The 14303-nt window shown below is 51.9% G+C and overlaps 1 protein-coding gene across 3 annotated transcripts in view; it reads left to right on the top strand.

Annotated features, from left to right (window-relative positions):
- The window catches only part of CTBP2 (C-terminal binding protein 2), a 159719-nt gene that overhangs the window by 97987 nt on the left and 47429 nt on the right, over window positions 1-14303 (top strand). For all 3 annotated transcript variants that reach the window (XM_049646613.1, XM_049646612.1, XM_049646611.1), the window contains one exon: window positions 12015-12174. In XM_049646613.1, coding sequence (XP_049502570.1) covers window positions 12117-12174 — 58 coding nt within the window. In that variant the 5' untranslated portion in view covers window positions 12015-12116. The remainder of the gene's footprint in view (window positions 1-12014; window positions 12175-14303) is intronic.

Raw genomic sequence — 14303 nt, 5'->3', positions numbered from 1 at the left:
GTTGAACGCACCTGGGAGTTCACTGGAAGCACCTGCAAAGTTCAAGGAGGACTTTGTGTTCTCCGTGGGCATTGCTGACATGTGGACAGTACAGCCTATCCCAGAGTTCACAGAACCGGGTGTATCGCGGGCCTCCTGTCAGCGTGGGCAGCTGGGGACGTAGAGCGTTTCGGTGGCTTTCTGTGAGCGTTCTCTGTCCTGTAGGTAGCGTAACCTGGTGCCAGTGTAGTTCGAGGGTATCATCGTGTTTTTGTCTCTTCTGTCGTATCAGCGACCATAGAGTGTTCGAAACAGCGAATTCTCAGATTTGGGGAGCAGAACACAGTTGAAGGGAACGGTGAGGACCTTTTTTCTCTTGGCGTCTCTCCCTGAAAACACAGGTCCCCGTCTTCGAGGAGGCAACCGCTCATGCCGCAGGAGTTTGGTGGCTGGGCCGGCAGCTCCTGGGTGTGCCTGTGTGTGCTGAGTTTTCGGGGACCACGGCCAGACTCGGGTGGGTCGGCACTGGTGTTGTGTGACAAAGCCAGGATTCTCGACACGTCACACCCTGTGGGGGCCACCCCTCCACCCCAGCCGGGACCCCTGCGAGGGTGATCTGAGCTTCCCGAAGCATCACTGGTGCGAGATCCCAGACGATGTCTTGGGGCGGCCATCCCCAGTATCACCAGCAGGTGTGAATCAGCCTCGTAGGGCCGCTGTAAACGAGTACCACCCACCGGGTGGCCGAAAGCACAGAAATGCATTGTCACACGGTTCTGGGGGCCAGGAGTCTGAGCAGGATGCCTACAGGGTTAGTTTCTTGTGCACACTGGGAAGGAAGGACCTCTTCCAGGCTTCTCTTCTTGGCTTGTAGATGGTCATCCCCTCCCTGTGTCCTCACATATCGTCCCTCTGTCCATAGCCCAGTGTCCCCAATTTCCCCTTCTCATAAGGACCCCCAGTCCTGTGGGACTAGGACCCACCCTGACGATGACGTGATTACCTCCATAAAGACCTTGTCTCCCTCCATAAAGACCGTGTCTCCAAATAAGGTCACATTCCGAGGCACTGGGGCGTCCGACTTGAATGTAATTTGGGGAGCCTGGGGGGACACGATTCAGTCCATGTAACAGGGCACTCACCCTTGCTGTGACCGTGGGCAGTCCGCTGAAAACGTGTGTGAATCCCTTTTGGGTGTTCTGATACGGACAAGCAGACCATAATACACAGTCGGGGCTGCAAGGGTGGGCTTTCGGGAACTGCCTTGCCGTAGAGTGACATCTTGTGCCCTTTGCACATGCTGTCCGGTCCGGGACATAAACATAGTGTCCAGACATATCCCACCTTCTCTGAGCCTCCCTTCCTCTGTCTGTTCTTTGTCTGGAGGGGGCTCCAGGGTATACAGCATCCCCATAAATTAGTTCCGAGTAGATTTTTTTTTGAATTTTTTTTTTTTTTAACATGTATTCATTTGTCAGAGAGAGAGGGACAGAGCGTGAGTGGGGGAGGGGCAGAGAGCGAGGGAGACACAGGCTCCGGGCTCTGAGCTGTCCGTACAGAGCCCGATGTGGGGCTTGAACTCTCGAACCAAGAGGTCATGACCTGAGCCGAAGTCAGACACTCAACTGACTTGGCCGCCCAGGTGCCCCGCTTAGAGCAGAGTTTTAAATGGCCATCACCTTGTCAGGAGTTCCTGAACAGGATTTCACATAAAATCAGTATCTTTCGGCATCGGCACGTGGTGAGCTGTGATTATCTAAACAGGTGGTTGTATTCATGTGAACCATCCGATGTTTGCCCTGTTTGTGAAGAGCCCTTCGCCATGACAGAGATTCACACCTCTGGAAGATTCCCATGGGGAGCCGCCCCCTCCCCCCGGTTCCAGCATCCTCTCCACACCAACGGATATTTTAGCCACAGTTCAGAACATTTCTGGGCTACGAAAAACGTAAAAACAAATATCGTTTACCCACCAAAGACTTGGAGAACAGAGCCGGGGGCCCCTGTTACTCGGGGGAAGTGATTCAAGAAGACCATTTAACTCCAGGAATAATACCCCGAACCAGAAAGACAAAAGGAGCTATGGAGTGGCTCCCTTCTCGAATTCGATCAGCAAAAATGAATCTGTGTGACCTAGAAGTGTCACCCGATTCTCCTCCCCCATCTGACTGCCAGCTGGCCAGGCTCCTTCAGTTGCAGTCATGGATACAAAGCCCGCCTCCCCCCTCCCGGGTTTCCGCTACACCCCCCATCCTCCACATTAAAACTGGGCTAAGCAAAATAAATAGCTGCAAGCTGTTGCATTTCATTTTGTTAAGTAGCTACACGTAAGATTAAGATTTTCCTTTTTGTGACTCGGGTTGAAAAGATCAGGTCTGGGAAGAACTTTTAAATCGAGACTTTGTGGGGGCACCTGGGTGTCTCCGTCGGTTAAGCATCCGACTTCGGCTCAGGTCATGATTGTGCAGTTTGTGGGTTCGAGCCCCATGTTGGGCTCTGTGCTGACAGCTCAGAACCTGGAGCCTGCTTCGGGTTCTGTGTCTCCCTCCCTTCCCCACCCCCCGTTGAAAAATAAACTTAAAAAAGAGAGAAACTTTGTGGACTTAGGGATGTTTGATTCCATCGTCTCATTTCCTTAAAACTGTCACCTGAGACAGTGCCGCGTGGGCTTACAGAGGCCTCTGTGACTACAGCCTGGTGACTTCTCTTGTAGAGAAATGTTAGGGCGAGATTTGGGTATTTGTAAAGATCCGGATGTAGAACATCCGTTGTCATAAAACAAACTTACTACTCTGTTCCCGAGGTCTGAGTTGAATTTCCTGCGTATCTGCTTTTGTGTAAGCAACGCCTCCTTTGGAATAAAAGAGGGGCCACCCCTCCGCACTGGGGACACTCCTGTCCCATGGTGCCCTGAAGTGTTGGCTCCTGAGATGGGAGAAGCGATAAGCCGAGTTGTGTCATGGGGTGTCTCTCGGGGCACCGGTCGCTTTCTCCCCTGGCCGGGCTGGGCCGTAGGTTTGAGCAGAGCTGCTCAGGATTCTATTCGGTTTGGTCCTCGACTGGCTTCTGTGACCCAGCCAGCACCACACTTGGGAGGCTGAGCCTCCCTGCTCCTTTGGGCAGGCAAGCGGGTTCAGAGTGAGCTCTTAGCTCTTCCTAGTGTTAGAGATCATCTTTCCAGACACTTTGTTTTTGGAAATGAACATAGGGTCCCAGACGGCCAGCATTTCACATACTGACTTTATCTCCAGCAGAACACCTCAAATCCCCCTCTCCCGCCGGCCTCTGACCTGGTCGGGCCATGCCTGTCAGCCTCTTCCAGTTTCTCCTCGGCCACCAGGTGGCCCGCACACCTCGCTGGGTCGTCTACCCCCAAGTGGGCGCTACGGAGGAGCCTTCTCCAAATCGATGTGTTCGGGTACGTGATGGGGAGGGCATTGTGTCAGGTGCTGAGAGAAAAGGGGAGGAGAGAGTCCCAGGACACTTCCTGGAGAAGGCTGAATTGGGGGTCAGGTGGGACAGCCAGGCCAAGAGTCAGCTGTGCTGCCCAGGGGCGTCCGTTGCCATGGCAACCCAGGCTTCGAACCGGTGCTCAGAGAGGATGCTGGTCTTACCGAGCTGAGGGGATCCGACGAGGCATCGGCATCACCCCTGCTTTCAGCGTCGATGGACGAAACCAGCCCCGTGCCTGCCGCTCAGAATCTCCATTCCGGAATATGGTGGGAAACGTTCGCTTTTTTCACCTCCCTCTCCAAGTTAGTGCGTCCTGAAAAGGTTGTGTATTCTGAGGTCATCGGTGTCTCGCAACGCACCATGCTGGGGGTCCGGGAGAATCGCACAATCAATTCGGCCGGTGTACGTAGTCTTGAGCTTTGTGGTGGAAAGCTCTGCTTTTTCACCGTCTCTGCTTTCCTCTCCTTAGACGCTACGTCCCTGCCACGTTGTTTTCGTTTTCCTCACTATGGCCCATTCCTCACTGATGTGTCTTTAAACAAGAAGCAAGGGTGTAATAGAAAGTCAACCTTCAGGGTGGCCATGCCCTTCCTGCATCAGGGAGCCTCCACTGCCGAGCCCAGGCCCTAGATGACAGGGCGGCCTGCCTGGGTTCCCTCTTCCCTGGCCGATCATGTGCCTAAATCTAAACTTCTGTTGCTTTAAGGGTGAGTGGGAGGTACGGGTTCTTTTTGCATCCGGAGATGGAGGGAAAGTGCAGTGTGCCATCCTGAAATCAGCTCAGACCTTTCCTTCTGGAGGTGTCGAGCCTCATTGCCTCTCGGTTCTTGTAGAGCCCAACTGGGGGTTGAAATCCGTCAACCGGGCGAGTCCCTCAGCACAGCGACTCAGGGCTCTGGGGCCCGGGAAGGCCACGCAGGGTGTGCAGTGCCCTCTGCCGGCTGAAGGGCCCCATCACTGGGCGCCAGTCCTGCTCCTGGGAAGGACTGGACCAGGAGAAGGTCCGCCCCACGCCTGTGGTTTCCCTTAGCTTTGCCAGCGAGCCAGGACTGCAGACGGCACGACCTCACGCGTGGATTCCGGAGTGCACAGCGTCCAGAGACCAGGCTGGAATCCTCAGGGGCAGCAGAGCAGTTGTGTCCCCTAAGGAAGTCCCCTCCTCTGGGCTGGCAGCCAAGGATTCAGGGCCTCCCAGTGGCAAGAAATCAAGAGGCAGAGGTCTTCAAAATTTAACATGAAGATTTGTAAAAATTCAAGACCTTATTGCAGTTCATTTAAAAAAAAAAATTTTTTTTTTAACATTCATTTTTGAGAGAGAGACAGAGACAGAGAGGAAGACACAGAATCCGAAGCAGGCTCCAGGCTCCGAGCTGCCAGCACAGAGCCCGACAGGGGCGGGCTCGAACTCACAAACCGCGAGATCATGACCTGAGCTGAAGTCAGACGCTTAGCCGACCGAGCCACCCAGGCGCCCCTGCAGTTCATTTATTTGTTAACCAATTCCTATAAAATTGTCCTTATCAGACATTTCGATTCAAGTGCAATCCATCTGTGTTGGAAGAAACCAAACAATCCAAACCGCCTTAAAAGTGTCACATGTTCTCTACTCTCCACCCTCCTGCCCTCCCCACCCTCCATTCCATAGGCTGTTTTCAAATTAATTTATCTTCAAGTAATCTCTACACCCAGCGTGGGACTCAAACTCACAGCCCCAAGATCAAGAGTCACGTGCTCTTTGAACTGAGCCAGCCATAGGCTAATGTGTAGCACACTCCCCACTAACACAGGTAGCTGTCCCCAGGTAGCTGTCCCCTGGTGACGCCTGCCTTGGTTGACCCCCAGGGTCCAAGCCCTTACTGGCCGTTAGTTATCCCTGCTTTTACTCTGCCCTGGACCACAGCAAGCATACACAGGGCTTCTCACAGGCTGTGGACAGTACCCTCGGGTTACCTTGGGGGCATTGGAGAGGCCACCCCAAAAGCCTCAACCACGGCCAAGGCCCCTCTGCAGGCCTTTCATGAGAACTTCCGGACGTTCCGGATGCTTCTTGTGTAGGATGCTGACTTTTCCTCACTCGGATGCAAACATCCTGCAGTGGTTTCTTACATTCGGTCCGGAGCGGGAGATGAGCTGTCTGGTCATCGCAGAACTTCCTCTGTTCACAGAGAACTTGAGGCGCTACGCCCTTCATCCTGTCCACGCAGACTTCCCCGCTACAGGTCAAGATTGTCATGCCAAAGGAGGGCAGGGTCAGAAAATTAGGAAAGGAACAATTAACCCGTGTGTCTACAGTACCTCGGTCTCAACACCGTGGGAGTAAAAGTTGGTGTTCTGCATTTCTTAATTTAAATGAAAATGTGTTTCCTCGCCATTTCTTGTTTTGTTTGCTTTTGTTCCTAAAGGCTATTTTATTACGAAAATGAATATATTAATTTTGAAGCATACTTGTAAGTCAAGGGCTTTAAAAATGTGTGAAAATCCTGAACGCAGTGCATCTCATTTTCCTTCAGCTTGGGTAGACCAACACTTAGTTTTCATTATAACACAAAACAACCAATTAAGAAAATCATGAATCGGTTCTGTTCTTGGTGATAGTTGTTAGCACGTGAAAATCTTGAGAATTTTTGAGTTTTACATTTAACACCAGGAAACGAATTTCCACGTGCTAACAACCCAAGCTGAAGGACACGCTCGGCATCCTTGGCCGGGGAGCTGGTCTGAGCAGAAGAGTGCCTTTGACATCTGCTCCCTCCTGGTGGCAGCCTCTAGCCTCGTGGGCCTCACCCATGGGCAGTGGGGTTCTTCATGCCAGAAGACTGCTTTCTAGGTTTGTGACCTTCCCAGCTCTTTGGGCTACATGGTCTTTGCCCTTCATCTCTGTCTCCTTCAGAGCCCCGGAGAATATTTTGCTGGGGTTTGGATGGAAAGAATAAAATTCCAGGCCCAAGAAAAGCTTTCAAAACTTTTTCTTCCCTAAATGTTTATTTTTGAGAGAGAAAGAGAATGAATGAATGCATGAATCCGAAGCAGGCTCCAGGCCCCCCCGAGCTGTCAGCACAGAGCCCGACTCGGGGCTCGAACTAACGAACCGTTATATCATGACCTGAGCGGAAGTGGGGACCCTTAACCAGTGAGCCACCCAGGCACCCTTCAAAACTTTCTTTCTTTTCTTTCTTTTGTAATCCATTTGGCAGCGGATTTTGACCCGGCCTGAAGTGTTGAGGGTAATTTTTGCGTCCTGTATGGTGGAAATCTTAATGGTTGATTTGGGGGTCCACAGTAATATGGTGTGAGCTCTGTATTGCCTTTTAAAAACCAAAATGCACCTGACTTCTGAAGCTTGCCAGGCCCCTGGGTGTTGGAAAAGCATGGTGGACCTGTGCTAATCAAGCTGTCTGTACACCTTCTGTCTGAAGATGTGTGGATGGGACCCTTGGAATGGACTGAGGGCATGTGACCAGGGTGTGACCTTGTCACCCTAGGCTTGGCTCCTGGGAGTTACCTGGGGAAAGATGAACGGCCTTGCCAAACAATGTACAGGTCTGGCTTCAGGAACCAGAGTGAACCTTCAGTGTATATCAGAAGGTCCTGCTGGTTACCTCTGGGGTACGGGGAGGGGGTCTCCGAGTCACCTGTGCCCCTGGCTATATGCCACGTGATGTCTGAGCCATGGGTTTCCCCTTTCAAAATTGTTTTTGTTATGAGAGAGAGAGAGAGAGAGAGAGAGAGAGAGAGAACGAGAACACAAGTGAGGGAGGGGCAGAGAGAGAGGGAGGCACAGAATCCAAAGCATGTTCCAGGCTCTGAGCTGTCATCATAGAGCCCGATGTGGGGCTCGAACCCATGAACCATGAGATCATGACCTGAGCCGATAACCAACTGAGCCACCCAGGCACCCCGGTTTCCCCTTTCACAAAAACCTAAATATGCCCCAAAGCTACTGAACAAACAATCAAGGAGCAGTAGTAGCTTTGAGACACTTACAAAATTGACTTCAGTAAGCTGATTTCCCACAAGTTGATCATCCCCCCCCCCCAAAACTTCATTTTCTTCCTTAAAATGAAGTTCGAATACTTCTGTTAATTGTGGTATTATGTCAGCCATTTGACCAAAGGCTAGGCCAGTGTTTTTCCTGCTGTCCCCTGACCCCTGTAGAACATTTGTCTTGTCTCGATTTCATTTGGCTCTCCAGATAAGAATCTACTAAACAAAAGCCAGATCCCCTGATGAGAGGACTCTCTCCAGCTCTCTTCCACAGAACGGAATCTGTTGTTCCCGTTTGGCCTCCAAAGATGGTGGAATAGGTCCTTTTGCGATAGCCTGAAGACCAGCGACTTTACTGGGTCTCCATGAAGAGCCAGAGAGGGCTTTCTGGGCAGTTGTCATTGTTGGGCCAACATCGTCAAGGCTCTAGTAAAACGTGCTGACCTTGCCCCCCAACGTGCTGGATCCACACCACACACAGGGTCCTTGCCTTTGCCAGCAAGGGCGGTATGCTGCCCTAGCCTGATGGGTACCGCCCTCCCGGGTCACTCACACGCTGGTGGAGCCTTGTAGGATGGGGTGAAGGAAACCTGAGGAGTGCTGCTGTTCCTTTAGGGACCCCAGGCTGGGGAAGGTGGGAGCCTTCGTTGCCGGGACTGCAGGGGGCCGTCTCTCCTTACCTTGGATGATGCCAGCCTCTCGGTCCCCTTGGCAGAAATAACAGTGCAATATACTTGGAGGGCTCCAAGGGTTCACTCAGGATTTGGCAGCTCTTGCTTGACTGTGATAATAGTAATTCGTTAGCATATCCTGAAACTTGGTCTATCTTTATGAACATAATGTTTAAGTAGGTTTCATGAAAAGAATTGAAGGCAATCGCCATGGTTTTAGGTGAATTTTCATTGTGAAAGACATGAATTACTTTGTGTAAATTTCTTTGTCTGCCTAGTGTTTATGGAGACTAGGAATCGGAATAAAGAAACAGAGAGCATCTTAAAACTTGTGATTTTAAGAAGGTGAATCAGTTGGGGTGCCCGGGTGGCTCAGTCAGTTGAGTCCCAACTCTTGATTTCAGCTCAGGTCATGATCTCACAGTTGGTGGGTACAAGCCCCGAGTTGGGCTCTGCACTGCCAGCAGGGAGCGTACTTGTGATTCATTCATTCATTCATTCTCTCTCCCCCACCCCCCCCACTTCCTCCCTCTCTGCCCCTTCCCCGCTTGTACCTGCTTTCTTTCAAAATAAATAAACATCAAAAAAAAATGTAAATGAGCAAGGACTAGGTTGTAGTGTTTTGGGTCCCGGCAGGTGGGTTGCTAATGGTCACATTTGATAAAATCAATCTGCCCATATTTTAGACCTCATTGGATGGGGGAAACATCCATTTCTCTTGTACTCGGTTTTGGGTGTTTGTTTTGTGTTTGATATGCAAGCAGGTGGTTATAAAATGCAGTGGTGTTCTTCCTGTTTGTCCCCGCTTTGAATTCTCGAGTTTCTCTTGGAAATCCACGTGGAGTAAACCTCCCATCCTCACTGCTCCTTTCTGGCAGTAACGAGAATCTAAGTACCTTTCTCATGCAAGCATCTTTCCTCTTCTGAAATGAGCCAGATTCACTGACACCAAACCTTTCAGCCCTAGATCACCTCTCCTCTCAAGCTAAAATAAAAGGTCAAGTAGACCTTCCTGTGGTTTACCCTGCAATTTTAGGATCTCCCTTTCTGGGGCAGAATGCAGTGGTTTTCTCGTAAGGTTTGGCAGTGGGATCCTACTTCTACAAACACCTGACTTCCCTTCTGACATTTCTTTAGTTCCACTGAGGTGTCCCTCCCAGCCTCAGCCGGAGGGAGTGGTATCCATGGCTGGCTCCCGCATGCCAGGGGCTGGCTCACCAAAGGAGGAAGGCCACGCGCGGCCCTCTGCAGCCCGCTGCTTTGCGCTGAATATTTTCACACGCATTCCACTCCCCTTGGGAACGTAAAAACATCCCTTTTTCACGAATGCAGATCCCGCTCACGCAACGGTCATTCCACATACTTGTGGTTCTAGAATATTCTAGAATGCTACTTCCATCCACTACAGACACCACGGCCATAGTCTGAGCAAAAGAGGGACCCATCCCCCTCTCCTTTCTCTCCCCTCTGTGCACCCTGATTTGTTGTGAAGCATTGATGAGATAGTGTCAGCTGCCGATTGTGGTGATAAATTCAGTGGCCGAAAGGGGCCTGATCTGTGAGCAGAGACATAGAAATGAAGACAGAGCTTGGCTCTCAGAGCGGGCACCGCCCGGGGAGCCCGGGGCTGGCGTGCAGGGGGCACGGGGTGCTGGTGGTCTCCATGGACCCCAGCCGGAGACCCTAGCTCGCAGCTCTGCCCTGAAGAAGGCCTGTCCCTGCCGTCGGGAAGGAGGGTTGTGTTAATTAAGTCCTCATAAGTAGCTTGCTCCTCGGGAGAGCCAAGGAGGAAAATGTCACATTTCATACATTCTTGCTTCAAAGAGATACCGAGGGGAAAGAACGAGGCTCCGCACATCAGCGGTCACTGCCACGAGATCCTCACCAGACTCCGCCTGGTGGCTGTGCGACTCTGAATTCGCTGTCCACATGGGTGGGTGCCACAGCTGGAGGGGCCCCCACGGAAGGGCCAGCCCCCAGCCCGAAAAATATCCAAACAGGAGTCCTCTGCCCCTTTCCTTCTTCTTTTCTTTTGGTAAATAATAGGACACAGGCTATTTGTGTAAGCGGATGTCTGATCTTTCCTTTGATTGCATAATCGAGATCCTACTTATCAATTTTTCAGGACGCCATCTAATTATACAAATTAAAATTCAAAGGAAAGCAAAAAGAATGATTACGCCTCACTTGGGCGTAATGGAAGGAGGAGGGTGTGAAACCCGGCTTGCCTCGGATGATAATGCTGTCATTTTTCATCTCCAAGGCACTTCACAAATATTAACTAATTAATTCTCTCACCCCTTGGCTAACACGAGGTTCTGTCTTCATGCCAGCGTCGAGGACAGGGGCCGCACTGCAGCTCGGTGATCGAACTCTGGCAAATGGAAATTGCCAGCCGAGCTCTGGGGCTCAAGGCCACCTTTCCCTCTGCCTGGGACTCCCTTCTCCCATTGGTTTGAGTTAGGAACCACCCCCCCCCCCCCCTTCCCTGCCTTGCGTTGTTGCCTCTCCTACAGCCCAACAAAAGTGAATTTTTATAACATGACCGCCACACCTGTCCCACCTGCTTTGGGACCACCTTTGTCTCCCTAGCCCAGTATGGCCGGTTCAGGTTTGGGGAACTCTCCGGGTTTGAAGTTCAGGCAGGTTTGGGGAACTCCCCAGGTTTGAAAAGGGCTTAGTATCTCTGGGATGTTACGTTAATTATTTATGTCATTAGAAATTGTGCTTCTTTCCTAGCTCTTTAAAAAAAAAAAAAAAAAAAAGTGTAATTATTGCCATAAATCTTTGAGGTGCGCCTCATTGCTGGGAAATTAGCCATTAACTACCAGGAAGTCTGCCTTCTCATAGTCAGACCTGTATTCTGACCTTTGATAAAGTAACTCCCAGCGTTTTGCATAATTGATGACCATACATAATAATCCTCATTATTAACCCTGGAGCCTCACTCTTGTCTCCTGTCCCCCCTCATTTGCTGGGTAACTGAGGACAACTTTCTCTGACCGTGTTGTTAAAGTAAGACCACCGCAGTGAGTCGAGAGCTCAGATGTTGCGGGGTGCAGATCGTGATTTGCGGCCTCAACTGCTACCTCGGATGAGGAGGAAATGAGGGTCCGGTCCCCCCAAGACACACACCCTCCACAGACAAGCTGGCCATCAGCTTCCCATTCTTCAGGTGGCTCGTGGCTTTCCCTCTGGAGAGCCCCACAGACCCCAAGCCACACGGGAGACCCTCCTCTGCTGCCTCGTTTCTGCCAGAAACACCGGGCACGCCTGGACAGGTGCAGGTGCGGTCTCCGTTCCCCAGTGTCGCGGCCGGCAGCCTGGACCCTCCCGTCGCCGATACCGTCTGTGGACTGGACGCCCCTGGCCCAGGCGGTTAGGTGGCCTGTGACTTCCTGCCCCGTTCTCGTGCGGTGGGGTCGGGGGCTTGTGTTGTGCTGAGCGGTGGCTTTGACTGCTGACCCCAAAGGGCAGTTTGGGGAAACTTTGTAAACTGCCCGGCAGAAGGCGTGGACAGAGGCTGTCCTGTAGCCACGGCTGGGTGTCTGTCTTAGTGCAGGTGGGCCTGGGACCCCCTCGCCGGTCCGGGTGGGTCTGGAGTCGGCCCCTCTGCGTTCACAGAAGTACAGGGCAAGGCCCAGCTGGCTGTAGCGTGGTCTCTGGCGTCGGAGCACAAATGACTGCCATTCACGTTGTCAGCGATTGGTGTTTACAGCCCGGAGTTAAAAGCTAGGGTTCTGGATGCTGCCGTTTACTGCTTTCAGAGACCAATAATAATGCTCCCTTCCTGTCCAAGTCCGAGGGCAGGAGAGCAAGCGATGGTGGCAGGTCCCCTTATAGAAAGTGGCAGTAAAGCCCTGAATGACTGTTGTCCTGTGCCCCGAGGGTGTCCAGAGAGTAAGGATTCTTTTCTCCTTGTTTCAGGGTTCATAGTGGCGTAATGCCCGCAGACTCCTGCGCGTTCCCCTAAGTTCTTAGAGGACCGCTTTGCCTTTTGAATCAGAGAGTTGCAAAGTTCGATAAAGAATGGCCCTTGTGGATAAGCACAAAGTCAAGCGACAGCGATTGGACAGAATTTGTGAAGGTAAGAGCCAGCGTGATTGGCGGTTTGTAACCAAAGGCGCGTAGCCCCGCCCTCGAACCCTCGCCCCGCTCACCGCTGACCCGTGGGGGAACTGGTTCCCTGTTGAGACTGCGCCCCGCCCCCCCTCCAGCCAGAGAGCCCCCGGCCCGTGTCCCGAGCTGTGGTCAGTAGACCTGACCTTCGAGCAGGGGTGCCCATCTCCCAGGGTGTAGGGGTGGGGCTAGGAGAGCTGGGGAGGGAGCGGCCCTAGGTCTGTTTCTGGCACACCCCTCAGGTCATCCTGCGTATGAAAGACGCTGCGTAACAAACAAGATCATCTTTTTTCACTTTCTGAGGTTTCCGGACTCTTATCTGTTTCGGATTAAGGTATTTATACAGTGATGAATTCCAAGATACTACTGAAGAGTCCGTGCATTGTCTCTCATTACGTGTTCACATCCCTGGTATCTTTGAAAATGTCTGGAAGTGTTTTATTCATGAAAGGAAAAATAAACATAATTAAAATCTAATGGAAACCTGGGGACAGACCTCTGCGATGTTGATTAAACACCATCCCTCCCTAATGAGGGAGCGGTAAGAAATCCAGAGTGCGTGGCCCTGGGCTTGGAGTTGAGTGCTCCTTGCCAGCCTCGTCCCGGCTGCCGACTGGGCTGGCTCGGCCTGGTTACCGGTGACTTGGCTGCGACGTGTGTCACAGAGGTCATGGAGGGGAGCCCCCCGGGCAGGATGGGCTCAGCAGCACCCCCTGGGCTCGCACACCGGTTGGCCCACCAGCTGCCCCGTATGGAACGGTTTGTCCCGAAAGCAGAGGTGACTCCAGCCATGTGGGGTGAAAGCATCAATGACGTGTTGTGTGACCGTATGCCCGGCAAGAGCTCTGTGACACGAGCGGGTAGTGGTGCTGACTGTCCCCCACACCCCTGAGGTTCTGCTGCTGTGCAGGGGGCTGGAGATTTAAAGGTTTGGTTTTGTTTTTAATAAACATGCCAAAACGTTCAAACCTCCAGAGAGATCGGTAGGGTAGTCGAACGGATGCTGATAGTCCCTTCCACTGCATTTGCCAGTTGATGAGATTGGCCATCGTTTGCTTTCTTCTTATAGCTGTACAGATAGAGATACATTCGTGTATGAATGGATGGCTGGGCTTTCCAGAACCATGTAGAAGAAAGTTGCAGGTGCAACGGTTCGCTCCCAAATACCTGCGTGGCCTGTGTGCCCTTTTAGGACGTCTCCTGGTGTAAACACAGCACCGTAATCACGCCCAGGGGGCCGGACCACACCGCAGTGTCCTGATAACAGACCGCGCACTCACGCTGCCCCTGTGCACGTGATTCGTGCGGGTGCTTGTTCGTGCAGGAACTCCTCAAGGGTCGCACCCTCCATTTAGTGGTCTTCTCCTTGGTCTCCTTAGCCTACATAATTTTTTGAAAGCCTGTTTGACTTTCAGAAGCATGACTAGTCATGGAAGAGCCCAGACCAACTGGTTGGTCGCGTCCCAGACTCTGGCTTCCACCCGATCGCGTGGGGATTTAGTCAGTTTACTTTTTGACCTCTGGCGGAAAGGTGCTTCGTTTGAGGTTACTGGGTCTCCTGTTCTAAAAAGCCTTTAGTGGATCAAAACTTTCCAGCGTTCGTGTCCTTGATGCCTGTGGTGCGGATTCCACCCGTTCTATGGTATTTATCTAGACGTACCGCATCGGAGACGAGAATGGGATTAGAGCCAGTGGCCTGTCCCCTCTACGTTTTTAGGGCTGTCGGCAAGGGCAAAACCAGTGACGGTTTTTTCAGACCCACTCTCCCCAGCATGGTTCACCCACCTGCCGCCCACTTTTTATAACCGAAATTTCAGCGTCTGCTTCACCTGTGAACGGCATTCCCGAGATAAGTTAAAGCTACAATTTTTGAAATTTCTCAATAGGCACCATCAAGACAGACATTTGAAATTCAGTTACTCGGGTGTTACTTGTAACCCACGATCCCAAACGCTCGTTTGCTGTCCCGTTAAGTACAACAGGTGTTCCAAGGTGCACCTTTGGTGGCCCTTGCATTTGTACACTGAGTTACCATTTTTCCAGGCCGGGTCAGGTGCTCACGGCCCAGCTGCTACCAGTGAGACACAGAGGAGGTGG

Source organism: Panthera uncia, chromosome D2 (assembly GCF_023721935.1).
Source record: "Panthera uncia isolate 11264 chromosome D2, Puncia_PCG_1.0, whole genome shotgun sequence".
Classification (NCBI taxonomy): Eukaryota; Metazoa; Chordata; class Mammalia; order Carnivora; family Felidae; genus Panthera; species Panthera uncia.
Note: the sequence above shows the minus strand (reverse complement) of the source record. Positions and strands in the feature narration are given on the sequence as shown.